At 44.4% G+C, this 27,096-nt stretch overlaps 1 protein-coding gene across 1 annotated transcript in view; it reads right to left on the bottom strand.

Moving 5' to 3' along the window:
* Positions 1 to 27,096, bottom strand: part of PGM5 (phosphoglucomutase 5) — a 210,350-nt gene that overhangs the window by 33,132 nt on the left and 150,122 nt on the right. Inside the window, exon 10 of the mRNA XM_061425479.1 lies at positions 13,101 to 13,235. Coding sequence (XP_061281463.1) covers positions 13,101 to 13,235 — 135 coding nt within the window. The remainder of the gene's footprint in view (positions 1 to 13,100; positions 13,236 to 27,096) is intronic.

The raw sequence follows: 27,096 nt of genomic DNA, 5'->3' as shown, positions 1-27,096 counted from the left end.
TGTATGTTAATATATACTTATATGTATATAAGTATCTTGGGCTTCCCAGGTGGCTCAGTGGTAAAAAATCTACCTGCCAATGCAGGAGACACAAGACATGTGGGTTTGATCCCTGGGTTGGGAAGATCCCCTGTAGTATGGCAACCCACTCCAACATTCTTGCCTGGAGAATTTCACAGACAGAGAATTTCACGGGCAGGCTACAGTTCATCGGGTTGCAAAGAGTTGGACATGATGGAGTGCATGTACGTGCACATGTGCACACACACACACACAAGAATATTAATGTATACTTGTATATATATATATATATACTTGTATACATATACAAGTATATATATATATATATAAATATAAGTATTTAATATGCTTATCGAATTAGAATCACCTATTAATAGTGTTAGGTAGGTAGAATAGGGAAAAGGAGTCCAAAATGGCGGTGGCTAAAAGACAAGGAAGGTCCGAGGACCAGAGTGAAGACTTCAGGCAGAACAAACAGAACAAACAGCACTCCTGGCTAAGCCCAATTTGCATAGGGCAGGCCCAGGTGGAGGAAAAAACATATAAAAGGAGGAGCCAAAGCGCTTTCTGATGGACTCTCTCTCCCGCGTGCGTGCGCTCTTTTCTCTTTCTCTCTCTCTCTCTCTCTCTCTCTCTCACTCTCCTGCTATCTTCTAAATAAAACAGAGCTGTAACATTGATTTGCCTAAGAGCTGTAGCACGGTTTGTCTAAGACCTGAGAGCTGTGACTCGCGGAGGGCTTTAATGTCTGTTGCTCCAAATCTTTGTTGTGACGAGACAAAGAACCAAGGAACATACACTCGCGTGACATCTATGGTGCCGTGACTCGGATTTAACCTGGCTGAAACAACCTCTACATGGAAGAGGCCAAGCACAACAGGAGCCCAACTCAGCAAAGCTCCCACGCTAGAAGCGGAAGGCGAAGAAACCCAGCGCAGGGGAAGACCCATCGTGCTGGAAACCGGGACAGCGAAAAATGAACTCAGCAGAAAGCTCACACGGCCCAGTCTCAGATTCCAGAAGACCTCCGGTTAAGGTAAGAGGTCCTCGTTCCTATGGCTGGAGGGACCTTTACAATCTCTCGTTTCTTGTTTCCTCGAACCTCCCGCAAACAGGCGGGCGGCAAGGGGCACAACTGAGGGACTCTGGAGAGGCTACTCCTCAGCATGTCCCAAAGGTGCTATCTGCTGAGCCCCAATAGCTGTTACACAAGTCGGTGGGGGTTCTTCTGTCCTTTCTCTTCTCTGTGCCAAAGATTAGACCAATGAAACTGTGAGCACGGGTCAGATATTTAGCAAATTTTTCGGCGGGCTATGAAGGGGATTCCTTGGCATGTTTTTCCCACTGCTTTTTCCTCCTGTCCTTCAGCTCTCTCCTGGGACTCAAGCCCAGCCAAAACTAGTGAAACTCAGGCTCTGATGTCTTATTGCAAAAATTCATTGAGAGACAAAGCAATAAGAGGTAGATTTGTTAGGATCCAGAGAGAAGCCACCCTTCAGGGTGTGAACCATTGCCGAGGGCAAGGGCTTCGGCCATGGAATTAGGCCTGGCTAGGTTTTGTGAGGGGATGGAATTCATATGCTAATGAGTGAGAGGATCATCCCAGCCATTGGGGAACCACCCACTCCTCCCTCTTCTGACCTTGTGCCTTGGAGCTGTCTTGCCACCTCTGGGTGTGTCTGTTGGCTTATAGATTGGGGATTAAGGTTTACTTGAAGTTGATTTGTCATCTTGGACCCAATTGATTTTAATTGGTTTCAAAGTTTGTGCTCTGCCCCCTTCCGTCCTGTTTCATGCTCTTTTCCTGAGCCCCATCCAGACCCACAAGGTCTCTACAAGCTGGCCTTGGGAGGGAAATACTCTATAATATCCAACCCCTAATCCTACCCAATACTAATCACACTGGAGATCTTAGGGACGCCCAAACTCCAGTCCGGGGGTCCCAGGAGGTCATCACGCCTTGACCTGCCTAGGGATCAGTCTTTGAGAGGTTGTCACGCCTCAACCTGCTCGGGGATCCTTTAGTCCCAGGGGTCCCAGGAGGTCGTCACGCCTCGACCTGCCCAGGGACCCAATCCTTGGGAGGCCGTCACGCCTTGACATGCCCGGGGATTTGATCTCTAGGAGGCTGTCACGCCTCAGTCTGCCTGGGGATCTGCACCCTGACCCGGGGACGCCTGGCTCTCAGGTTGCAAAGGTTCTGGGTAAGATGAACTTACATCATATCTATTCCTGTCAAATCTCTTAATTCTACCCAGTACTGGTCACACTGGAGATCTTGGGGACGCCCAAACTCCAGTCCGGGGGTCCCAGGAGGTCATCACGCCTTGACCTGCCTAGGGATCGGTCTTCGAAAGGTTGTCACGCCTCAACCTGTTCGGGGATCCTCTAGTCCCAGGGGTCCCAGGAGGTCGTCACGCCTCGACCTGCCCAGGGACCCAATCCTTGGGAGGCCGTCACGCCTTGACATGCCCGGGGATTTGATCTCTAGGAGGCTGTCACGCCTCAGTCTGCCTGGGGATCTGCACCTGACCCGGGGATGCCTGGCTCTCAGGTTGCAACAGTACTAGGTAGGATGAACTTACATTATATCTATTCCCATACACGGTGGGCAAAACAAACCTCTTAATTCTACCCAGCATTGGTAACACTGGAGATCTTGGGGACGCCCAAACTCCAGTCCGGGGGTCCCAGGAGGTCATCACGCCTTGACCTGCCTAGGGATCAGTCTTTGAGAGGTTGTCACGCCTCAACCTGTTCGGGGATCCTCTAGTCCCAGGGGTCCCAGGAGGTCGTCACGCCTCGACCTGCCCAGGGACCCAATCCTTGGGAGGCCGTCACGCCTTGACATGCCCGGGGATTTGATCTCTAGGAGGCTGTCACGCCTCAGTCTGCCTGGGGATCTGCACCTGACCCGGGGATGCCTGGCTCTCAGGTTGCAACAGTACTAGGTAGGATGAACTTACATTATATCTATTCCCATACACGGTGGGCAAAACAAACCTCTTAATTCTACCCAGCATTGGTAACACTGGAGATCTTGGGGACGCCCAAACTCCAGTCCGGGGGTCCCAGGAGGTCATCACGCCTTGACCTGCCTAGGGATCAGTCTTTGAGAGGTTGTCACATCTCAACCTGTTCGGGGATCCTTTAGTCCCAGGGGTCCCAGGAGGTCGTCACGCCTCGACCTGCCCAGGGACCCAATTCTCAGGAGGCCATCACGCCTTGACATGCCCGGGGATTTGATCTCTAGGAGGCTGTCACGCCTCAGTCTGCCTGGGGATCTGCACCCTGACCCGGGGACGCCTGGCTCTCAGGTTGCAACAGTTCTGGGTAAGATGAACTTATATCGTATCTATTCCTGTCCACGATGGGCAAACTAGCAATGAGTTACAAATCTCTTAATTCTACCCAGCATTGGTCACACTGGAGATCTTGGGGACGCCCAAACTCCAGTCCGGGGGTCCCAGGAGGTCATCATGCCTTGACCTGCCTAGGGATCGGTCTTCGAGAGGTTATCACACCTCAACCTGTTCGGGGATCCTCTAGTCCCAGGGGTCCCAGGAGGTCATCACGCCTCGACCTGCCCAGGGACCCAATTCTCAGGAGGCCATCACGCCTTGACCTGCCTGGGGATTCAACCTCTAGGAGGCTGTCACGCCTCAGCCTGCCTGGGGATCTGCATCCTGACCCAGGGACGCCTGGCTCTCAGGTTGCATCCGTTCTGGGTAGGATAAGCTTCAGAAAGACTCACCCCTAAGGAAGTCTACCTATGGAAACATAAAGAAGCCTATTACTTGTGGGACTGTGCCCAGTCTCAGCAGTAACTCAGGAGCCCAATAAGAACCCCATTGCCTTTTTGGAGAGGCTAAAAGAGGCACTCCAAAAGTTTACCAACCTGGACTTAGACTCTTACAAGTGACGGGTGATTTTAAAGGACAAATTCCTGTCCCAATGTGCATCAGATATCAGAATTAAGTTACAGCAGCTACAACAGCAGGACCCTGCTACCTCTTTAGATGAGATGGTCCAGACAGCCACCAATACCTTTTATAACAGGGAACAGGAGAAGGAGGCCAAGGCCCAGGAGAAGGAGAGAAAGAAAGAGACAAGGCATGCCCAGATGCTGGCTGCCCTCCAGAGAAGCCCTATGGCAAACCCTGAGTCCTTGAGGGACAAGGCACGAGACAGATGCCTGATCTGTAGACAGGTGGGGCATTGGGCCAAAGAGTGTCCAAACCGTGACAAGTCTCCTAGACATGGCCACAAATTTGCCACAAATGCCATCAACTGGGACACTGGGTGGCACTCTGCCCTCGGGACCCAAGAGTCTCAAGGTCAAGTGCCAAGCCTACCCTCACGATGGTTCAAGAGGACTGAAGCGGCCCGCTCCAGCCAGCCCTCCTGTCACAGATAACCATCACGGGGCTGGAGCCAAGGGTGCAACTGGATGTGGCAGGTAGGTCCGAGAATTTCTTGGTTGACACAGGGGCTACCTACTCTGTCTTCATCTCCTACTCCGGAGCCTTCTCCTCCCAAACCTGTACCATTTTGGGTGCTACAGGAAAAGCAACTACTAAAAGATTCACCTGAGCACTTCTTTGTTGCTGGGATGGACAAATATTTTCCCACCAGTTTCTGGTGGTCCCTGAGTGTCCTACCCCCTTATTGGGAAGAGATATACTCACTGAACTGGGGACCACCCTTGTGATGGGAAGTTTTTCAGCACCTAGAGCTCTACAGCTCCTGGTTACTACTGAAGAACCCATTACACCTTCAATAGAGAGGGACCAAAAACTATGGGAAGACAAAATTAACCCCCAGGTGTGGGACCAGGGGATTCCTGGACAAGCCTACCAAGCTGAACCGGTCATCATTGTCCTCCGAGATCCCACTCGGTTTCCTAACCAGAAACAATATCCTCTCAAAAGAGGGGCTCGGGAGGGACTACAGCCTTTAATAAATAAATTCCTTGCTTGTGGGCTACTGGTCCCTACCAGTTCGCCATGTAACACTCCAATCCTTTCAGTAAAGAAAAAAGACGGAACCTGGTGAATGGTTCAAGAGCTCTGAATCATAAATGAAGCTGTAGTTCCCCTCCATCCCACAGTACCCAATCCCTATGTAATCTTGGGAGAAATCCCACCCAGTGCCAAATGGTTTACTGTCTTGGATCTCAAAGATGCATTTTTTTGCATACCACTGGCTAAAGAATCCCAATACCTTTTTGCCTTTGAGTGGGAAGCCCCAGGAGAAAAACACCAACAGATGACTTGGACAGTATTACCTCAGGGGTTCAGAGATAGCCCCCACCTGTTTGGGCAGGCCCTTGGCCGGGATCTCCTAGATCTGGACCTGGGACCTAACGGGAAAATATTACAATATGTAGATGACCTACTAATCTGCTCTCCAGATGAGAAAAGTGCCCAACAACATGCAATTCAGGTTCTAAACTTCTTGGCAGAAAGGGGATATAAAGTCTCCCATGCTAAGGCACAGATGGTCGAGACAAAAGTCACTTACCTGGGAGTTCAGATTACACACGGGTCCAGGAGGCTGTCCTATGATCGGGTACAAGGAATTCTCCAGTTGCCCTCCCGCACGACTCGAAAACAATTGCGAGCTTTCCTGGGGCTAACTGGTTATTGTAGAATCTGGATACCCAATTATGGTCTAATTGCCCAGCCCTTATATGAAAGCTTAAAGGGAGGAGATGATTCAATCCCACTGGTGTGAGGAACTCCTCAAAAAGAGGCAGAGACTACACTAAAACAGGCCTTAACTCAGGCACCTGCCTTGAGGTTGCCAGACCCAGAAAAAGCATTCCAACTTTATGTCCATGAAAGAGAGGGAATAGCCTTGGGAGTGTTAACTCAAAGGTTGGGATCTGAGCCCCAGCCTGTAGCTTACTTATCCAAGAGGCTCGATCCAACTTCCCGAGGCTGGCCCCCCTGCCTTTGAAATCTTGCAGCTATTGCAATCATGATAGAAGATGCTTTAAAACTCTCCTTTGGGGGGCAAACTAACTATTTTACCAGCCACCAAGTAAAACAACTCCTAAATGGGAGAGGCCACTTATGGATGTCTGATCAAAGAATCCTCAGATATCAAGTAATGCTGATGGAAAATCCAGGCCTCACTATATCCCCTTGTGAGGTTCTTAACCCAGCCACCCTCCTACCTACCCCCGAGGGCTCTCTCCCGTTTCACTCTTGTCTAGAAACCTTGGACCACTGGACAAAACCCCGAGAGGGATTGTCAGAAGATCCTCTGACCAATCCTGAGGAAATCTGGTACACTGATGGAAGCAGCTTTGTCTTGGATGGAAAAAGAAGAGCCGGGTATGCAGTAGTCTCCAATTCTGAGACCATAGAGGCTAAGCCTCTGCCACCAGGTACTTCAGCCCAATTAGCTGAGCTCATAGCCCTGACTCGAGCTTTAGAGCTGGGAAAAGGAAAAAGAATAGCCATTTACACTGACTCTAAGTATGCCTTTCTGGTGCTACATGCACATGCAGCTGTTTGGAAAGAAAGGGGCCACTTGACCACTAGAGGGTCCCCAGTCAAATATGGTGATCAGATTCTTCGACTCTTGGAGGCAGTCCATCTGCCCACTGAGGTTTCAGTCTCCCACTGTAAAGGACACCAAAAAGGGAACACGGAAGCGGCACAAGGAAACCAAGCAGCTGATCAGGCAGGTAGGAGAGCAGCATTACAGAACCATGACCTAATAGGGATTGCCACCTTAGTTCCACAGACTAATTTGCCAGAAACTCCTTCATATACTGAAGGTGAGACTCTTAAAGCTAAGAGCGAGGGCTTTCAAGAAGATCATATGGGGTGGTTACAAAAGGAGGGACTCCTTTTTCTGCCTGGAAGCCTCCAATGGAAGTTGGTTAACTCCTTACATGCCACTACTCATTTAGGAGAAAAGACCCTCCAAATATTACTAGAAAGGTCCTTCAGAGGAACAGGCCTCCAAACAACTATAAGACAGGTGGTCTCCTCTTGTCCCACTTGCCAATTAAACAACCCCCAAGGAGCTCGAAGACCCCAGCTGGCCCAGCCCATCCAACGACATGGGGCCTACCCAGGAGAGGACTGGCAGATGGACTTCACCCAGATGCCAGTTTCTCAAGGGTATAAATACCTATTAGTCATGATAGATATATTCACAGGATGGATTGAAGGCTTTCCCACCTGGACTGAGAAGGCTGAGGAGGTGGTGGTCTGCCCAGGTCATTACAAAGTGACAATGGGACATCATTTACTTCTAAGGTCACCCAAGGGGTCTCTAAAGCATTGGGCATTACTTATTATCTCCATTGTGCCTGGAGGCCTCAGTCTTCAAGAAAAGTAGAAAGAGCCAATCAATTCTTAAAATCAGCGATAAAAAAGATAACCCAGGAGACCTCCCTGGGATGGAAGGAGGCTTTACCAATAGCTCTCCTCCGCACCCGCATTGCCCCTAAGGAACAGGTTGGTCTTAGTCCTTATGAGATGCTATATGGGAGACCTTTTGCTTATGTCAGTGACCTCTTCCTAGATCCAGAGGTTCAGACCCTCCAGTCTTATACCATGGCCATTGGGCAATTCCAACAGGATATATGCTTGTGGGGTATGAACCAGGACCCAAAAGATTCTAAAGAGTCACCACTATATGCTCCAGGAACTCAAGTCCTAATTAAAGTCTGGAAAGATGGGTCCCCAAAGGCTCAACTCCAGCCCAAATGGAAGGGCCCCTACCCTGTAATACTTTCTACCCCCACAGCAGTCAAGGTACCAGGACATGACTCCTGGATTCACTACTCACGAGTCAAGCCATGGAAGAAAACAGAAGAGGACACTCAGTACACCTGTGAGCCCCTGGGAGATCTCAGATACCTATTCAGAACTACCAGTGAGTGTTATTCTAATGAACACCCCCCAAATCTGGTTTCTGGGGATAAGATTTCTCAGGATAACTCTAAGAAGCCAACACAGCTTGACAGAGACTGTACTCCAAAACAGACAGGAGATAGATCTTCTGATCCCTGAACAAGGAGGGACTTGAGCTATCCTGGCGATGTGCATTTAAAATTGACTAATGTCCCTACTAGTCCTTGTTATGCTATATTGATGATGCTTATGATTATTCCATGTACTGTCAATTGTCTAACCTGTTTTGTCTCTGCCCAGGTCAACCAGCTACAACATGCAGTGCCAGTTCAACAAAGATATAAAACTACAGCTGACCACGGAAAATATCACACACCCTTGGACACCGCTATAAGGACTCTGAGGCTTGAGACTAACAAGAGGGAGAGGCCCAATACCCCTCGCTGCCCCAGTTCAGCAGGAAGTAGCCAGAAAGACCTCGACGCCCCTAATCCCAAAGAATTGGGCCTCCCATTTCTTGAGGGGGGAATGTTAGGTAGGTAGAATAGGGAAAAGGAGTCCAAAATGGCGGTGGCTAAAAGACAAGGAAGGTCCGAGGACCAGAGTGAAGACTTCAGGCAGAACAAACAGCACTCCTGGCTAAGCCCAATTTGCATAGGGCAGGCCCAGGTGGAGGAAAAAACATATAAAAGGAGGAGCCAAAGCGCTTTCTGATGGACTCTCTCTCCCGCATGCGTGCGCTCTTTTCTCTCTCTCTCTTTCTCTCTCTCTCTCTCTCTCACTCTCCTGCTATCTTCTAAATAAAATAGAGCTGTAACATTGATTTGCCTAAGAGCTGTAGCACGGTTTGTCCAAGACCTGAGAGCTGTGACTCGCCGAGGGCTTTAATGTCCGTTGCTCCAAATCTTTGTTGTGACGAGACAAAGAACCGAGGAACATACACTCGCGTGACAATAGGAAGCTTTTTAAAACTATAGGCCTACATAGAAATAATTAAGGTCAGTCTCTGGGAGTAGTCCCAGTCATGGTATGCTCACCAAGGCCCCCAAGTGGTTCTGATGTGCAGTCTGGGTTAGAACCACTGATCTAACTCTTCTGGCCTGCTCTCTTTGTACTACTGGGCTTATATTGCTGATGCTTTTAAGAACCTGTCTGCAAAGAGGCCTGCAGATCTAAGGTGGCATGGAGGTGTGTAGCTAGAGGAACCATCTGTTTTGGTGTGTTGGGGATAGTCTCAACATAGTGATTATCAGTGCCCCCATTTCACTCTCAGAAGTATTGTAGTTTAGATGATAAATTATATGTTCTTCCAACATAATACAAAAGGGCTCTGGGCTTTATATTTCTAGATTATAAAGTCATAATAAGAACAGGTAGAAGAAAATATCAGATAAATTCAGTGTAGAGACTTCTGGTACTTAGATATTAGCTTTTAAAATATTCTATGTACAGCTTATCAGAAATACATACATACATTTCCTCAATTTGTAAGGAGGGTTAGAGAAAATATGTCTCCTTCAAGAGACTGGGTGGGGTGGGGCATGGTTATATTCTGCAATTGAAGTACCAAAGCCAGCTGCTGATTAGTAGGGAGCTGATTATCAGCCTGTGATTACCCCAGGCCTTAGCAAAACTTCTCCTTCCTTTTCCTTTTGGATCTTTAATTGTTCATTAGCTACTCCACCCTCAGGCTCAAAGGGACAAGGAAAGAAGTTAAAAAAGGTTAATCTAGTGGCAGAGATAATAAACTTGATGGGAAAGAAAATGGAAACAACTGGACTGTTTCTGGTTACCTGTGAATTTAAATTAGTTTGGCTCATCCCTTTTTCCAAATTATTCCCAGCTGGTGTGAGGGTTCACTGAAGCCCTACTGATTGCCAGTAAAATTAAAGTAATCTTGTATTTTTAAAACTATGTAATCTTCCAGAAATAGGACTTGGAAGCTTTCTCTCCTCATTTACCAAGGGCACAGGGTGAGGGCAAGGCAAGCGCCTCCTCATCTCCTCAGAGCCCTCCCCACCTTCTTCTCCCCTCACTATCAACCCACAGGTGTATATACACAGAATTTTTTAATCTGATGCAGATAAAAGTTATTTTATACAACTTAAGACAAATGGTATAATTACTGTTAGACAAAAGGACCCAAATGGAAAATCTACTCACAGGAGGAGAGACTTGTGTGCATATAGATTGTATCACAAGTTTTCCTAGTTGCATCACCAGCATAGTTATGAATACTTCCACAAGGCAACCACAGCATAAATGTTTAAAACATGTTCTGTTCACATGTGTTTAAAATGTCTGGAAAAGAAACTATCCACATGCAAAGTAAAAGAGCCAGATGCCGATAAGTTAGTTAAAGCGAACTCGTTGCATGTGCACTTAGTCGTGTCCAACTCTTCGCAGCCCATGGACTGTAGCCTGCCAGGCTCCTCTGTCCATGGAATTTTCCAAGCAAGAATACTGGAGTAGGTTGCCATTTCTTACTCCAGGGGATCTTCCTGACCCAGGGATCCAACCTGGTCTTTTGCATCTCCTGCATTGGCAGGTGGATTTTTTTTTTTCACCACCATGCCACCTGGGAAGAACTCTTGTTGAATAACAACAATAAGGGAATCTTCTTACTAAATAACTTAAATGGAGATAGTATTAAATTAGGGTGGGTAAAACATCAAAATAAATACCTGTTGAATTAAAATAAGAGTATCAATAGAACCTCTATAGATTAGAGAGGTACTTTTGTAGGCTTCTGAGTGCAAGGACAGGGTGGGTGGGGGCATCTGTTCTCTGCTTTCCAGGCTGTAAGTCAGAACAAGCTAGAAGGATGGAAGAGGTCTCTGTGACTGAGAAAGCATCACAAGCTGGTGTTGCCTGGCCAACCTGGACCAGTAATAATCTTAGCAGCTGGAGCAGAAGGTCTTATCTTCGATCTCTGTTAACAGTTAACCACAGGCTTTTCCTTCCAGAGCTCTTGGAAGGCAGAGGCAAGTGGTCCTGGAAAGCAATGCTGGAAGGGGGCCCCGGGTGGTTAAAATTAGATGCCGAGGTACAGTTAGCAGTAATTGAGCCAGGTGGGCCTGCAGAGAAATGCTGTTTCCTTTTCCTTAGGGGATTAGATGTCTTTTAAAATCTACTCTACATTTTATCTTGACTGAACTGTATCATGCAATATGGCTGAAGTTGATGAGTCAATGAAGTCTATTGTTTGAATAAGAAAATCTATTTTTAAGCTAAAATGTTTAGCTAGATCGTAAGTTTAACATTCTGAGGCCCATCTAGCAAAGACTGAGAAAACCCTCACTTAGGATTAGAAAGGGAACAGCAGTCATGAGACGAAAACCCGTATCAGTGAAAGGATTTCTAAGTCATTCAAAATGGCAAACTTTTTAAACCAATGGAATGGATAATAACATAGCCATGGCGACTATAACCAGCATTACTTATGGTTTTATTTTTTTTTACCCACAGACTGATGTAGATACTTACCACAATCCTCTCGCAGCAGGCCTGTGATGGCTTTCAGTTTCAAAGGAAGCCTTAGAAAGACTAGCACCACTTGGCTTTGTGGGACTACCTCAGAGAGACACTCATAGGTGCATAGGATTTTTTTTACACACGTCTAATGGCCTAGACATCATACTTCTGCACTTGGTGCAGAGATAAATAAAAATAAGCAAACATCATAACCACTTACTCCAAGCAAATAGGGAAAAGAATGTTGAGAAAAAATAGCCTCGAGTCAGAGTGAGTCAGAGGCCTTGAGTCAGAGTGAGTCAGAGTTGGTGACGCCAGGAATATCATTCCTCACCCTGTACGTAGCTCTGGACTTTCAGGCCCTCACTTTAATCTCACTTCCCAACATGAAATGTAGAAGAGTTTTATATGGAATTTTTATATGGCCTCCAATTCTTGCACGATTAGGTACTATCTTGCATGAAAAGTACTCACTAACAAATTATGTCGGCAGACAGTGGCACATCCCTGCATGAAAAGTCTGGGATCCTGAGAAGGAAAGGCCAGAGTCTCAATGCTGGCCCTGTGCTCTGCCCTTCACACTCTCAGTGATCCCAACAATAGCTCTCGGTCTCCTGTTTTAGATAATTTTACTCCAGACAGATCTACTGGTTACAGGGTCAGGTGTAAGAATCTATGGTATCATTTTTATAAAATTCTTTGAGATTCTCCAAAGAAAGAGGCTTTTTTTTTTTTTTTTAATTAAAAACCACTGAATTACTGACAAAGAAAGATAACCCTTCCTGGTATTTTATTCCTTCCAGGGCACAAATTTGGCAAATTATAACCAAAAATTCTGGGCATCACTAAACTGAGAAGCAATGAGTTTTTTTTTTTTTTGTTCCTCTCCTTCTCCACAAAAGAAGCGTTGCAGAGGGAACCAGTGATTTAATCGCAAGGAACCATCTCATCAAGGATTCTGCTTCAAAACCCAGGTTAAACTAGAGATCAAGGCAGGGAGAGGCAGCCTGCAGAGTGGCTGGAAGTACCCAACATGAGAGTGGGGGGTTTCTGGTATTACTTAATGTTGCCTGGAGCTTTAACAAATTTGGGAGTGGGGATATGGTTGTGCTGTTGCTCTTCTAAGTGAGTTTTTAATTAGCCCTTTTTTGACAACTTGAGAGGGCTCTGCTAAACTCAGGCCAGCCCAGCTTTGTCAGTGTCCTCCCTGAACTTTAAATTCAGAGCAGCCCTGGCCCCTCTTCTCGTGCTGGGCCAGGCAGCAACCTCAGGGAGGAAGTCCAGGCTAGCACCTGTACTGGCACCTCAAGGTCATCATCCATCTTGGAGCTTTCCAAACACTTGGGAATTGATCATTTAAATGAGTACAGTCAAGGCTCTGAGGAGTTTGACCAGCTTGACTCTAACTCAAAATTTTCTCAACTTATCTATACAAGGTGCCTCTCTTGAGGTCACTACAATCCAAAAACTACAGGACAGTCGGGAAGCAAGTAGTTTGGGAAACGCTGGTCTAAACTCATAGATGCTCGAGAGCAATTTTTCTGTTTCAAACACTGCAATGAAAGAGTTAAATTTGCTTCGAGTCATTTCTAAATGTGCCTTTGGCTGGAGCTATCCATATGCCTTTCTAGAAAGCAAAATCACCCTCACTAAAGGCCCACTGGAGCTACTGAAATTTGCCATGAGCGTAAGATACACTATGCTGAGAGTACAGCTCTGTTTTGTTACCTGAGGCTCCTGGTCATGACCGCTGGGATCCCTCTCGTAGCTTTCTGCATATAGTCTGATGGTGGCCCGCACACCACTGGAGGAACTGAGCCGGAAGATGAGCCGAGATGCATCAGAGAAAATGATCCTCAGGCCCTAAGAGCAAGAACATCGAGGATGGATCAGTGAACAAATAATTATACATGTAAAAATGATGAATACTGACTTCGGAGATTAGCATATTTCTATGCTCAGATATGCAGAAGACACCACCTTATGGCAGAAAGTGAAGAGGAACTAAAAAGTCTCTTGATGAAAGTGAAAGAGGAGAGTGAAAAAGTTGGCTTAAAGCTCAACATTCAGAAAACGAAGATCATGGCATCTGGTCCCATCACTTCATGGGAAACAGATGGGGAAACAGTGCAAACAGTGTCAGACTTTATTTTTTGGGGCTCCAAAATCACTAATATTAATCATTAATTTAAAATCATTAATTTTAATGAAATTAAAAGACACTCCTTGGAAGGAAAGTTATGACTAACCTAGATAGCATATTCAAAAACAGAGACATTACTTTGCCAACAAAGGTCCATCTAGTCCAGGCTATGGTTTTTCCAATGGTCATGTATGGATGTGAGAGTTGGACTGTGAAGAAGGCTGAGCGCCGAAGAATTGATGCTTTTGAACTGTAGTGTTGGAGAAGACTCTTGAGAGTCCCTTGGACTGCAAGGAGATTAAACCAGTCCATCCTAAAGGAGATCAGTCCTGGGTGTTCATTGGAAGAACTGATGCTGAAGCTGAAACTCCAATACTTTGGCCACCTCATTCAAAGCATTGACTCATTGGAAAAGACCCTGATGCTTGGAGGGATTGTGGGCAGGAGGAGAAGAGGCTGACAGAGGATGAGATGGCTGGATGGCATCACTGATTCGATGGACATGAGTTTGGGTAACTCCAGGAGTTGGTAATGGACAGGGAGGCCTGGCATGCTGCGATTCATGGGGTTGCAAAGAGTTGGACACAACTGAGTGACTCAACTCCAAAGATGCTCAGCATCATGACAACTTACAACTGGCTCTCTATACTCACTCCAGTGGGACAATGAGGTAAATCCAGATGCTCCCTGAGGTTATCTATTCATCTCTATTCTGTTTCTTTTGCTTTCTGGTGAATGTTGGGGAGGGTGGGATTAGGAGCAACACTATGAACAGATGCTCAAGCTCCCTTGGTCTGGCAATGTGGAAATCAGAAAGAGGTGGAGGTAACAAGGATGGGGTGATATTTAATGAGTGTCACTGGAGCCAAAGTTTTTCTCTTTGGAACCTGCTGGATGCAATCAGGTAGGCAATTTATCTGTTACAGCGAGACAAATTATCCACATCAAAGCTCCCCCATATGATGTTAGACTTGGCTTTAACTTCACCTCCTCTCTGTTTCTGCCCACATTCCCACACTCCTCTGGGATCCATGGAGTCCTACAGTGAAATGCTCAGGGCTGGAGCTTTGGCTGGGTTTTGAGGGTTGCTCTGTGCAACCTCATCCTCTTGGTTCTCTTTTTCCTTCTTGCTCGTAAGACCTGGCCACCAGTATGTGGTGGGGGCAGAGCTGCAGCAGCATCTCACACACTGCCCAGTATTTGACTTTGGCTCAGAACAGCATCCATTCTCTATGCATCTCTTATTAATGGCAGCGACATTTTAAAAAATATGACTGTGAGATCACATTGTGACTTCCGTTGAAGGAAATTTGTTTTCTTGAGACAACTGATAAAGTTATTGTTATAAATAAGCATATTGACAGGGGCCAGAGGAAAGAGAGGCAGGAACAAAATAATATGTCTGGGTGCTTATTGATTCTGAAAAAGTAGAAGTCTCAGGCAAATTGATAGGAGATATTTTCCCTAAGAAATTTACTTGGAAACTTCTCTGGGTGCTTGTCAAGAATAAGCCATTAATAAAAATATTCATACATGCCACATGAACCTGATTGCTAATCTCTTACCCCTACCCTCATCTGGTGATATTGCTGGGAAACACTGTGATTCCATCTGAGCAGTTTTCTGCTTTTTAAGTTTTGTAAGTACATTTTGTTCCAATTGCAAAGTTAAAAGTTTAATCTCTTTTTGAGTGGTTCAATGTCTGCCACAATTTGTGTAATAACAAGGAGCCGTGTCCCTTCCTGGAATGTGCTTTCCATTGCTCTGTGGCACAAGTTTTTCAAACAGGATAGTTTTGCCCAAGAGTCATTCATGGGCATGTATTTTACAGTGACCCTCGTAGATCTGGTACAGGGCTAAGCCCTGGGTATATGAAGATAAAGACAGTATGTGCTCTCTATGAGCCTAAAATATTCTATTACAATGAGCAAAACTATTTTCTTAACCATCTAGTGTTGCTGGATAAGTGAATAGTTAGGAAATTCTGAATGGAGCAAACAAACCAATTTCTCTGCTACCCAGAAAGTATGATATACCAAATTCTGTACAGACTGATAATGAAACCTCAAGGGTTGGTTCCACCACTGTATTCATAGCCATGTTTTTAAAAACCTCAAGGTTGAAGCCCTAAAGCACCTCTTGTTGCAGATGCTAAATCAGTTGAAGCCAGCTCTTCTGATGACCTCTTGGACTTAACCCTTTAAGGTAGCTCCATTACACAATTAACCTCCCAAGTAAGTTTATGGCCACTGTGGTTGTTGTTCGGGTGCTGTCTTGTCCGACTCTTTGTGACCCTCTGGACTACAGCATGCCAGGCTTCCCTGTCCTCCACTCTCTTCTGGAGTTTGCTCAAATTCATGTCCACTGAGTTGGCAATGCATTCAAATCATCTCATACTCTGCTTCCCCCTTCTCCTTTTGTCTTCCATCTTTCCCAGCATCAGAGGGTATTTAAGAATTCAGGCCATGATAAACCATCAACATGGTTTATTATCTGCTCATAGCTAAGTCCTTTTTTACAGTGAAATGATGTTTTTTCTGTTGCTGTTTGTTTTTTACCCCTGCGTGTAGCCATATATTTGGCTATACTCATGGAAGTTCGGTTAGAATCTACATTGGGTAGTTTGAAATAGATTTTGCACTTGAAAAGATGTTAAAGGAGTGAATAGCACACATCAAGTTGCTGGAAATAACTCAATGTCAATGTCATCTCTCTTTCCTAAGGAGATCTTAATAGAGAATCCACGTTGCTTTGTTAGACCTCCCAGTGAGGAACGTAAGAATTCTCTTTCTCCACATGGAACCAAAAAAATACGTAGAACGAGTTCAGCTCTGTGCTGCAACAACCTGATAGTTCCATGACTGTTGAGCATCACTTGGATGTACGAATAGTTGTACTGGATTGTTTGGGGGTCTGCACGTTGCTCGGGTGAACTTTATGAATTTGCAGCCTCAGCATGAGCCATGTTCTCTCCAGCATGTATCATCACCTGCTATCAACTAAATAATGAGGCCAAAATCACCACTGACCAAGACTTACCAAGTTTCAAAATGTTCCATAATTCCAACAAAAAAATACCAGTAATATACTTTGCTTTTTATTTATTTATTTTTTTTTAGGTTAAACTCAGGCTTAGTGATATAGTCTGTCAGCCAAATTTGACCTGCCCCTTGTTCTTATAAATCAAGTTTTACTGAAACACAGCCATGCCTGTTCATTTCTGTGTTGTCTATGACTGATTTGTGTTACAACTGCGGAGCTGAACTGTTAAGACAGACTGTCTGGCTCATGAGAGCTAAAATATTTACTATCTGGCTGTCTACAGAAAATATTTGCTGACCCCTCATATAACCATTCCATTATCCACAACATGGAATAACTCTACCCTTTCAACTCTACCCTAGAAAACTGAAAATATAACCATAAGTCTATGGAAATCCCAGTAGAAAGGAATTATGAGGACTGTTATAAGGGTGTCCTCCAGGTACCCCAACTTCTAGTCACTGTTCATCTGGACATATATTTGGCCTCAATCAACTTACTTCTGATCACCTACTCGTGACAGAAACGGATTTATTAAATTACATTTTAGTTTTAAGTCCTCACTTTTATTGCAGGGTCTGCACGGCAGTTATAAAATCTACTTTTTGCAGTCATTATAGGAGACTGTATGAAGCTCCACGTGAGACATCTCCTCAAGAGCCAAGTGTTAGGAAAGCCTTTCCTCCCCTGAGGAACTAGGGGTTTTGTTTTTTTTTTGTCTTTCTGACAACAAGAACTTTATAACTAACCATGGTTCCCTTTTCAATATGGCTGCCAGGATACTTTATGCCAAATTTGAGGTTAAGCCCAAGTGGATCCTTATGATTTGCATAATTATGAGTTTTTCTTCCTCTGTTCTTGACTCTCTACTCTTATTTATATTTTCCCTAGTCTTGATTTCTGTTTCTTATTTATATTCTAACAATTTCATTATGTGTGTGTTTGCTGCCACAAATCCTCTTGAAGAAACAAGGCCTAGGGCAAATGAATAAAATAAGTTCCCTTTAAAGTCTTAACCCTAAAGTGTTGGAATCACTGAATTTTATCTGGGTCCTTTTTTAGCTGATAAGCTCTGGGAGGGCAAACCCGTATGTTCCTTGCTCACCATTTATTGATACAGCCTAGGACAAGCCCAGTACGCAGTAGGCCCTCCACTGATACTTGTTGAGTGATTGTCATTACATGTCCCACAACTGGTATGAATGCTGCCAGAAGGCCTCCTTCCACATTTTACAAGGCCAAGTGGAAACACACTCATATTCTCCACTGGTGAACTGGGGCTAACGTATTCGCTCTGAAGGTTAATTGTGAAGGACACTGTGTCTACTCATTCTTCATTTTTAGGGCAAAGATCAGTTTCAGTTAAAAACAATGGAGTTGAACCATGGTAAGTTCTTTTCCGCAGCTGTGTGATCTTGTAAAAATTGTTAGCTAGCCCATTAACTGCAAAACTTAATACATACTGAAATCAGCCAGCGGTCTTTAAAAACAGTGGTACCTGGCTTTCACACAGACATGGTGATTGAGTTTGTATGGGGTGTGACTTGGGCATCGGTGCTGTAAAAGCCCTCCAGGCGATTCTAATGTGTAGCCATATGTGGACACCAGACTAGTAGTCTTTTTTTCTCTGGGTCACCTACTTCATGTATCAAGCGACTGACTATCCTACATGTCAGTCTTAAGGAAGATGCCTTTATGAACTGAGGTTTCTGGCATACACTACCAGCCAACTGGGGTCTTAGGAGGCCATAACACAGGGACCTAATGAAACATCACGTTGCTGCTGAGTCCTGAAAGCCTCCTCCTAGTGCCTTGTCAGCAGCAGAAGCACCAGAAGCATCTCCTCTTGAGCATCTGACACTAACTTTTTAGCACGATTGCCTAAGGAATTCCTGAAGTACTGAAGGGATCCATGATACCACTGTTACTGCAGCAGCTATAGCAGCTGAAATTTCCATGATGACACAACAGCCACACTCAAAGAAGGGAGAAAGATGCCCTCCTCCATTAGAAGATAATGTTAATTAATGGGATGGGGCATTGCACTTCCAGCCTAGGGTTTTTTCCCCCTTGGAGTGACCATAGCTGTATGCTTCAGTGACCAGGGTAGGTTTTCCCACCTTATCTTTGTCCCAATGAAAAAGAATTGTTAAAGAGCCGCTCCACCCAGAAATCCTTCAATCTGCTTCCAGTTACCTCTATAGTCTTTCTTTTCCTCCCCATATCTGCCCCTTTTTGGTTTGCTCTTGGTGGAGAGTCAGTGTGGAAGTGATACAGGAATAACAACGATAGAGAGAGAACGGGACTAGAATTCTGGCTAGCTTTATCAGCCGGTGGTCTTGAGTAAGTCACTTAAGCTCTCCAACCTTTAGTTTCCTAAAAAGTGGATGAAAATAATACAGCCTGGCTTACTGGGCTGTTGTATCAGATCAGAAAATGTATGTGAGAAGTGCTTTAAAAATTACAAATCACTGCTGCTGTAAAGAGAATGTAAAGAGAATTCTTTTTCTTAGGTTAAAACTCTTAGTGAAAATGGTGCTGTGCTCTAATTTGTCCAACTTTACAGATTTTGCAAAAGACTGCTGTATAATGCCTAAATGGCAATGGTTTGTGGTGTAATGCTAAATGTGTGTATATGTGTGTTAGTCAGTCATGTCTGACTCTTTCGTGACCCCATGGACTGCAACCCTCCAGGATCCTCTGTCCATGGGATTCTCCAGACAAGAATACTGGAGTGGGTTTCTATTCCCTTCTCCAGGGGATCTTCCCAACCCAGGGATCAAACCTGAGTCTCCTAGCAATGCTACATATGTATTTTTAAATTGGGCAGTTAAAATTAATTTTATTTTTAAAACTTTGCCATGTCCTCTGAAATCACTACTAAACACACAGATATGTTACCATTTATCTTCTTCATGCTTCCCACTGAATGGCTTTTTGGCCAAAAAAGAAAAAACAACAACAAAACTCTTTCCTGGTTGGCCAATTTTAGAATTTTAAGGTCCTGAAAGGAAGACCTTAGGGTAATCCAGGCCACTTTCTCCTTTTACTAAAAAAAGGGAGGTTAGAAAACTTGCTCAGGGTCACACAACCAGTAAATGGAGGAGCCAGGGCTTCAGCCTACCCTTTTCTTCTGGCTCCAGGCTTGTAATCTTAGTTGAACCATATGAAACCACTGATAGCCATTCATTGCTTTCATGTGAAATATTTGAACAGTACCTCCTGTGACTTTGTATGGTTCCCCAAAACTGGCACAGAGCTTTACATAGAGTAGGTATCTGATAAATGTTTGATACATGAATTTTTTTTTTTTTTAAGCCCTTGTGTAAATCAATGCAGGGAAATCTGCAAGATGCTAAGTACAAGCAGAGCAGCCAGATGTGGGTTTGGAGACTCTGTGACATGTTGCAGCCAGGCGGGGAAGGAGGAACTGTACATTACCAACAGTTCTTTGGCAGCGTCTGCCCTAGTCAAATACTGACTCAGGATGAATTCCAAGGGAACACAGCGTATGGCCCTGAAATCCGTACAGTGTCACCTATCCCACCCGTTGGCCACCCCAGGCATGTGAACCTGAAGACAGGGCAGGCTTGGAAGAGAAAGACTCTGCGAGACTGACTCACATGTTACTTCCCACAGGAAATCCCAGTGATTTATCTGGAAAGCTTCAAGGTGAAAATATCACTTTGTAACATCTGAACCATATTTTGTAGAAGAAAGCATGCAGCCTAGAAAGCAGAAGATTTGGATTGGATAGACATTTCTTGCCATGAAAAAAATTACCTGGAATTACCCCATTTTTCTTTGTATAAGTCATAGAGTTAGCTGCGAGCATGAGTTCAATAGTGGCTGAGCTGGGGAGCTGCTAGTCCAATCTATGCCCTTATATAAATTACAGGCAGTGCCCCTTCTGGGTGGACAAATTACACAGAAGCATCCTTCCTCTTGGCTGGTCTGGACTTTAGCTTCTCCTCCCCAGTTAGGCCCCTGCCTTTGTGCAGTGCACTGACTACATAGCTGTACCCAGCTGCCCTAACCTTGGGAGCAAATCTCATCTAGACTTTTAAATAAACAACCAGCACTCTTGGAAACCAACAATTGCAAATGCTTATCTAGAAAAAAGTCAAGGTCAAATGGCTTCTTAAGTACACTTTTAAAACACCTACCCAGCAAAAATCACATTAGTGATGAGAAGCCTACTTGGAAACTGAAGACTGACAAGCTAGTCCTCATCCAGATTTCAACTCTCAAGTTTGTAACAATGGACCTAGGTCATACACATTCCATCTCCCTGTGTCTTTAGCCAAGATGGCTGCTGATATCTGTTCACTCAACACCAGGCCTGGTTCTGGGATATTTTGGATTCAGACATACTCTACCCAGACAACAGGGGTACTGTCCTCCCTCACTTCCTGTGATAGGTTGCAGCTTTTTCCTTTAATAGTTAATTTTCCTGGGGACGGCTGCCCTCCTGACTATACACACACATTAGTACTTCAGTAGAAATTTACTGGGATGCTATTCCAGAATGCTTAGATTCTTATCACACATCTTAGCAGGTTTCTATCAATACTACCAACATTTTAGAAGATAATACTAAAGCAATCAATTATGTCAGGAAAAGGTAATTCATTACAACAAAACCCAAATGAATCAGAAGGAGGGGAGTCAGAACTTGCCAACTAACCAAAAATAGTCTCTCTCTCTCTCTTTCCGAATCAGCCAACAGGTCATTACAAAGCACTGAATACATGTTCAGTGACTGGAAGGCAAACAGGCAAAATCAAGGAAAAGTACCCATCAGGAAAAACAATTTTTAATACATAACCTTCAAAGTATCTACCAAGAGGCCCAATTATCTTTATTTCCCACAACTACAGTGCTGTAGAATGAGCCCTGCAGTTGGAATCATAATCGCAGCCATTGTAACATCCCACTGGGAATGTGACAGCACATAGGAAACTCAGCTCTTTCTCTGGAAAGCTAAACATCAGTCTAAGTACAGTTGATGGGAGAAAAACATGCACAGTAGTCTGATAAGACAGTTTCACCTGAGCCAGCCCCCACCCACTCTTCAGGGCACAGCTTAAATATCACCTTCCCATGCAGAGCTTTCCAGAGCCCCAGTCTAGGTTCGTTCCTTCTGCTGTGCTGTGCTTAATTGCTCAGTCGTGTCTGACTCTTTGTGACTCCATGACTAGCCTGCCAGGCTCCTCTGTTCATGGGGATTCTCCAAGAAAGAATACTTGAGTGCCCTCCTCCAAGAGATCTTCCCAACCCTGGGATTGAACCCAGGTCTCCCACACTTCAGGCGGATTCTTTCCTGTCTGAGCCACCAAGGAAGCCCTCCTTCTGCTATGCACTTCCAAATAAGTAATTTCTCTGTAATGCTCTTCAATAAACCTTGTAGTCATTGCAAGTTTAATGGCAGTCTGTCTTTCCTGCTAGCAAGTCCTATGCGCTGCTATATCCTTAATGCCCAGCAAGCTGATTGGCACGCAGTAGGTATCTGAAAACTAGTCATTCAATGGAGTCGGACACAAACCACGCAAACTTCTACTACCTTCACCATGCTGTATTAAGGTAGAAAAGAAACATATATTTATTAAGAGGAATTTTTTAATCAACCACAACTTGTAACAGCATAAGGATTTCCTTTTTTTTTTTTAATTTAATTTAATTTTTGGCTGTGCCATGTAGCATGTGGGATCTTAGTTCCATGACGAGGGATCAAACCTGTAACCCCTGCATTAGAAATGCAGAGTTTTAACCACTGGACCACCAGAGAAGCCCAGAAAAAGGGTTTGTTAACCCAGATTTGATCACAGTATATATGTAATGATAACACTTTACTCCCTAAACATGTGTGTCACTTGACACAGGAGGACCATTAATGGGCTCTAACATTCAGATTTAACTAAATCTATAGGTGGGATAATAAGTCTGACTGAAGTGATATGTTCAATTCTGCTTCTAGGTGTGCAAACCACACTCCAGCAAATGCCATGTTATAGGACAAGGGCTGTTAATATGACAGTCTCTTAGTTGGTTCATTGATTGGAACATAATAAAAGTTTAAGCTTGAAGTTAAAGGCTGACCAGTTAACTCTGAATAGAGAGCCCCTCCAGAGCCCTAGATTTTTCAGCTGACACTGTTCAGTTGCCTTCATGTGAGACTGCCAGAAACGAGGCCTCAGTAAACCTCTGTATCTGTTGACCAGGAGTCGGCAATACCATGGTATATATTAAAGCACCACATGTCAGACTAAAATGTGATTTCAAGATTGCCGATTTGCTATCTTTATTATTTCTAAACACTGAAATTAAAAAGTACAGACACCTCCCCGCATATTAAAATAACAACATTAAAAGCAAATTAACTTCAGAATCAGTCTTCAAAGTGTACTTTTTCTCTGAACTAATTTCAAATGGCTCTTTTTTCCAGGTTGAGGACGACATCAAAATGTTTCCACACAGCTTGCATAACTTGAAGAGGTATTAATAAGTTCAGAGTTAGTCTGACATAATCAAATTGGATTTGGTTTTCCACATCAGCTAACTGGTATGCATTTATTTACATCAGTTTTTTCTTTTTTTTTTTTTTAATATCAGCTGAACTTCTACTTGCAAATTACTTCAGCACTCATAGAATTTAATGATTTTGATCTTGGTAAACAGAAATATGGGAGCTGGATGAGTCATAAAGAGAGACTCAGTTGGTTAAATTTTGCTCCTAAAGTAGCAAGGTTTCTCATTTCAAAGCCAATTTTCAAATTACAGGTCATAGTTCTGGATTGATGCCCATTCTGGTGGCAATATGCCTTCACTCGGTGCTGGTACCATTTGTCAAGTTGTCTTTCTTTCCCAGAACTGGAATTGGAGCACCCCTTCTCCAAGAACCAGGAGAGTCTCATAGTTGGGGGTATAAGGAGGGGATGAGGAAGGACAATGGTAAGAGAAAATCTGGGTATCCATAATGCCCCCCCGGATAGTGACTGTTGAGGGAAGAGAGAATGTGCCAAACACCAGGGAAAATCTTGATATTTGCACAATGAATCCATCCTTGAGAAAAGATTAGGCCACCCTTTATGCAACTATTAATCAACAACTATACCCCTATTCTCGGAGAAGGCAATGGCACCCCACTCCAGTACTCTTGCTTGGAAAATCCTATGGACGGAGGAGCCTGGTGGGCTGCAGTCCACGGCGTTGCTAGAGTCGGACACGACTAAGCGACTTCACTTTCACTTTTCACTTTCATGCATTGGAGAAGGAAATGGCAACCCACTCCAGTGTTCTTGCCTGGAGAATCCCAGGGACAGGGAAGCCTAGTGGGCTGCTGTCTATGGGGTTGCACAGAGTCGGACACAACTGAAGCGACTTAGCAGCAGCAGCATACCCCTATTCTTAGAGTAGCTAGCTATTGGCTACTTTTTCCACTTGCATTTGAAGAAACCAACATCTTTCATTCATGTTACTAGATTTTACCAACCAGAAAATAACCAGTGACATATCCTCTTGGGACCACAAAGGATGAGCTTCTATTGTTGAACCACACCTCATTCAATTGCTATTTCTAAATCAGAATCTCTCTTGGGTCCCGTTAGTGGAAAGCACACATCAACTTTTCTCTTGGTGCCCACAGTCACAAAAATATCAGACACTCGGAGGCAGCCATAATAAATCCCATGAGATCTGACAGGCCAAGTAAGGCCAGTGAAGTCCCTGGGAATTCATGTGAGGGGTTTCCTTCTTGCTCCTTTTTTTTTTTTTTCCAATTTGCTTGTGCCAGGATCTTTTAGTTGTAGCACGTGGGGTTTAGTTCCCTGACTGGGAATTGAACTCAGGCCCCCTGCACTGGGAATGCAGAGTCTTAGCCACTGGATCACCAGGGAAGTCCCTCCTTCTTGCTCCCTAAGGCTCCGCAGAATCTCACAGGCAGGACAGACTTTGCTGAACTTTTTCATAGCAGTGGAGTGGACGGGGGTGGGGGATGGGGGAGTGGCTTATCGACAGAACAGGATTTTAATTTCATTTTCGATGGAGAAACATTTCTTCTTTATCTCTAGAGATACATGTGAAACAACTTTATTTTCCCACGGTCTGTTCCCTGACTCTGACCTCAAATGAAGGACAAAAAGGAAACAGAGCTGCCTTAACAATCCTTTTTCTTTTTGAAGCGAAGTGTGTGTGACAGAGGACAGAGGATATTGGGGGAAGCAGAGAAATGTGAGTTTGAATCAATTCACAGATAACACAGAAACTGAGGGGCTTTCCCATGTCTTCACGTGACACCCTGCAAAGCTGTATGTTGTTGAATTCTTTCCCCTGCTTTTCTTATCACAGACAGAGAAGCCTGGCAAGCTACATGGGGTCACAAAGAGTCGGACACTACTGAAGCAACTTAGCACGCATGCATAGTTCATTAAATGCCAAAATCTCGCTTTCCCAAGGATGTTCTTTTAATATAACTTATTTAAGTTAATCATTTATTAATGTGTATTATATACTAGGACTTTATATGTATTATCTGATTGAATTCTCCCAATGGCTGTATGAGGCAGCCACAATTACTATTCCTATTTCCACAGACAAGACAGAAAGGCACAGGGAAGTTGAGTAACTTGACTGAGATCACCCAGCCAGCACATGGCATCAACTGCACAAGTCTATTTACTACAAACCACTGAATTGTACACTTTAAATGGGTGAATTGCACGTTATGTGAATTATTTATCTCAGTGAAGCTGTTATAAAATTATATTTAAAAACTGCACCACTAGGTTTAGGAGATGTAAGCTATTATATACAGAATGGATAATAACAAGATCCTACTGTATAGCACAAAGAACTATATTCAGTATCCTATGATAAATCATCATGGAAAAGAATATTTTAAAAAAGAATGTACATGTGTGTATAAATGAATCAATTTGCTGTATAGCGGAAATTAATACAACATTGCAAATCAACTATACTTCAGTAAAAAAACTGCACCATGAGAAAAACCAATTATATACATTTGGTAGGCTCTCAAGAAATATGGTTTTTCCAGTAGTCATGTATTGTGAGAGTTGGACTATAAAGAGAGCTGAGCACCAAAGAATTGATGCTTTTGAACTGTGGTGTTGGAGAAGACTCTTGAGAGTTCCTTGGACTGCAAAGAGATCCAACCAGTCCATCCTAAAAGAAATCAGTCCTGAATATTCATTGGAAGGATTGATGCTGAAGCTGAAACTCCAATACTTTGGCTACCTGATGCAAAGAACTGACTCACGTGAAAAGACCCTGATGCTGGGAAAGATTGAAGACGGGAGGAGAAGGGGATGACAGAGGATGAGATGGTTGGATGGCATCACTGACTCAATGAACATGAGTTTGAGTAAACTCTGGGAGTTGGTGATGGACAGGGAGACCTGGAATGCTCCAGTCCATGGGGTCACAAAGAGTCGGACATGACTGAGTGACTGAACTGAAAAAAAGTATCTACTGAATAAATGCACCAAAGCATTTTATTTTATAGATATTTTAAAATAATACCAGTTTACTTAAATTCAAATATGTCTTTAAGGAATGGATAGTGGAGAAGGCGATGGCACCCAACTCCAGTACTCTTGCCTGGAAAATCCTATGGATGGAGGAGCCTGGTAGGCTGCAGTCCATGGGGTCGCAAAGAGTCAGACACGACTGAGCAACTTTGCTTTCACTTTTCACTTTCATGCATTGGAGAAGGAAATGGCAACCCACTCCAGTGTTCTTGCCTGTAGAGTCCCAGGGATGGGGGAGCCTGGTGGGCTGCCGTCTATGGGGTTGCACAAAGTCAGACACGACTGAAGTGATTTAGCAGCAGCAGCAGCAGCAGTGTATTTTGCAACCATGCCTCAATTTCCCCAGCCTCAATTGTCCCCAGAAGTGAATGCTGATAATCCTGATATCCCAGGAATTCTCAGACATAGGCCTTGGGAGTGAAAGCTTAGCAATGGCCCCACCTGTGGAGGAATTTCCCCTGTGTGCCAACAGGATCATCTGTGGTGAAAGAACCATCTATGATTTGCTGACAACAGGTATGAACCTGTGTGTAAACTGATCTCCCCAAATCCCCAATGAGTCCAACCCAGACCTGCAGAAAGCTCCAGTGTGAGTCTGGGACACCAGCTGATGAAGGCATCACTTGGGTCCTAGAATCTGGGAAGATGAACAACCATCCTTCCTTCATTACTAGAGAAACTCCCAAGAGCAGGTTCTGATAGTATTTATGGTCACCTTTGAGCTCATATGAAAGTGAAAGTGAAGTCACTGAGTCATGTCCAACTCTTTGCAACCCCATGGACTGTAGCCCACCAGGCTCCTCCATCAGTGGAATTTTCCAGGCACGAGTACTGGAGTGGGTTGCCATTTCCTTCTCCAGGGGATCTTCCTGACCCAGGGATTGAACCCAAGTCTCCTGCATTGCAGGCAGACGCTTTACCGTCTGAGCCACTAGGGAACCCCAGATGAAAGAATATGGAAAAAAAATCAATAAATTCTAGAGTAAAAATG

The sequence above is a fragment of the Bos javanicus genome, chromosome 8 (assembly GCF_032452875.1).
Source record: "Bos javanicus breed banteng chromosome 8, ARS-OSU_banteng_1.0, whole genome shotgun sequence".
Classification (NCBI taxonomy): Eukaryota; Metazoa; Chordata; class Mammalia; order Artiodactyla; family Bovidae; genus Bos; species Bos javanicus.
Note: the sequence above shows the minus strand (reverse complement) of the source record. Positions and strands in the feature narration are given on the sequence as shown.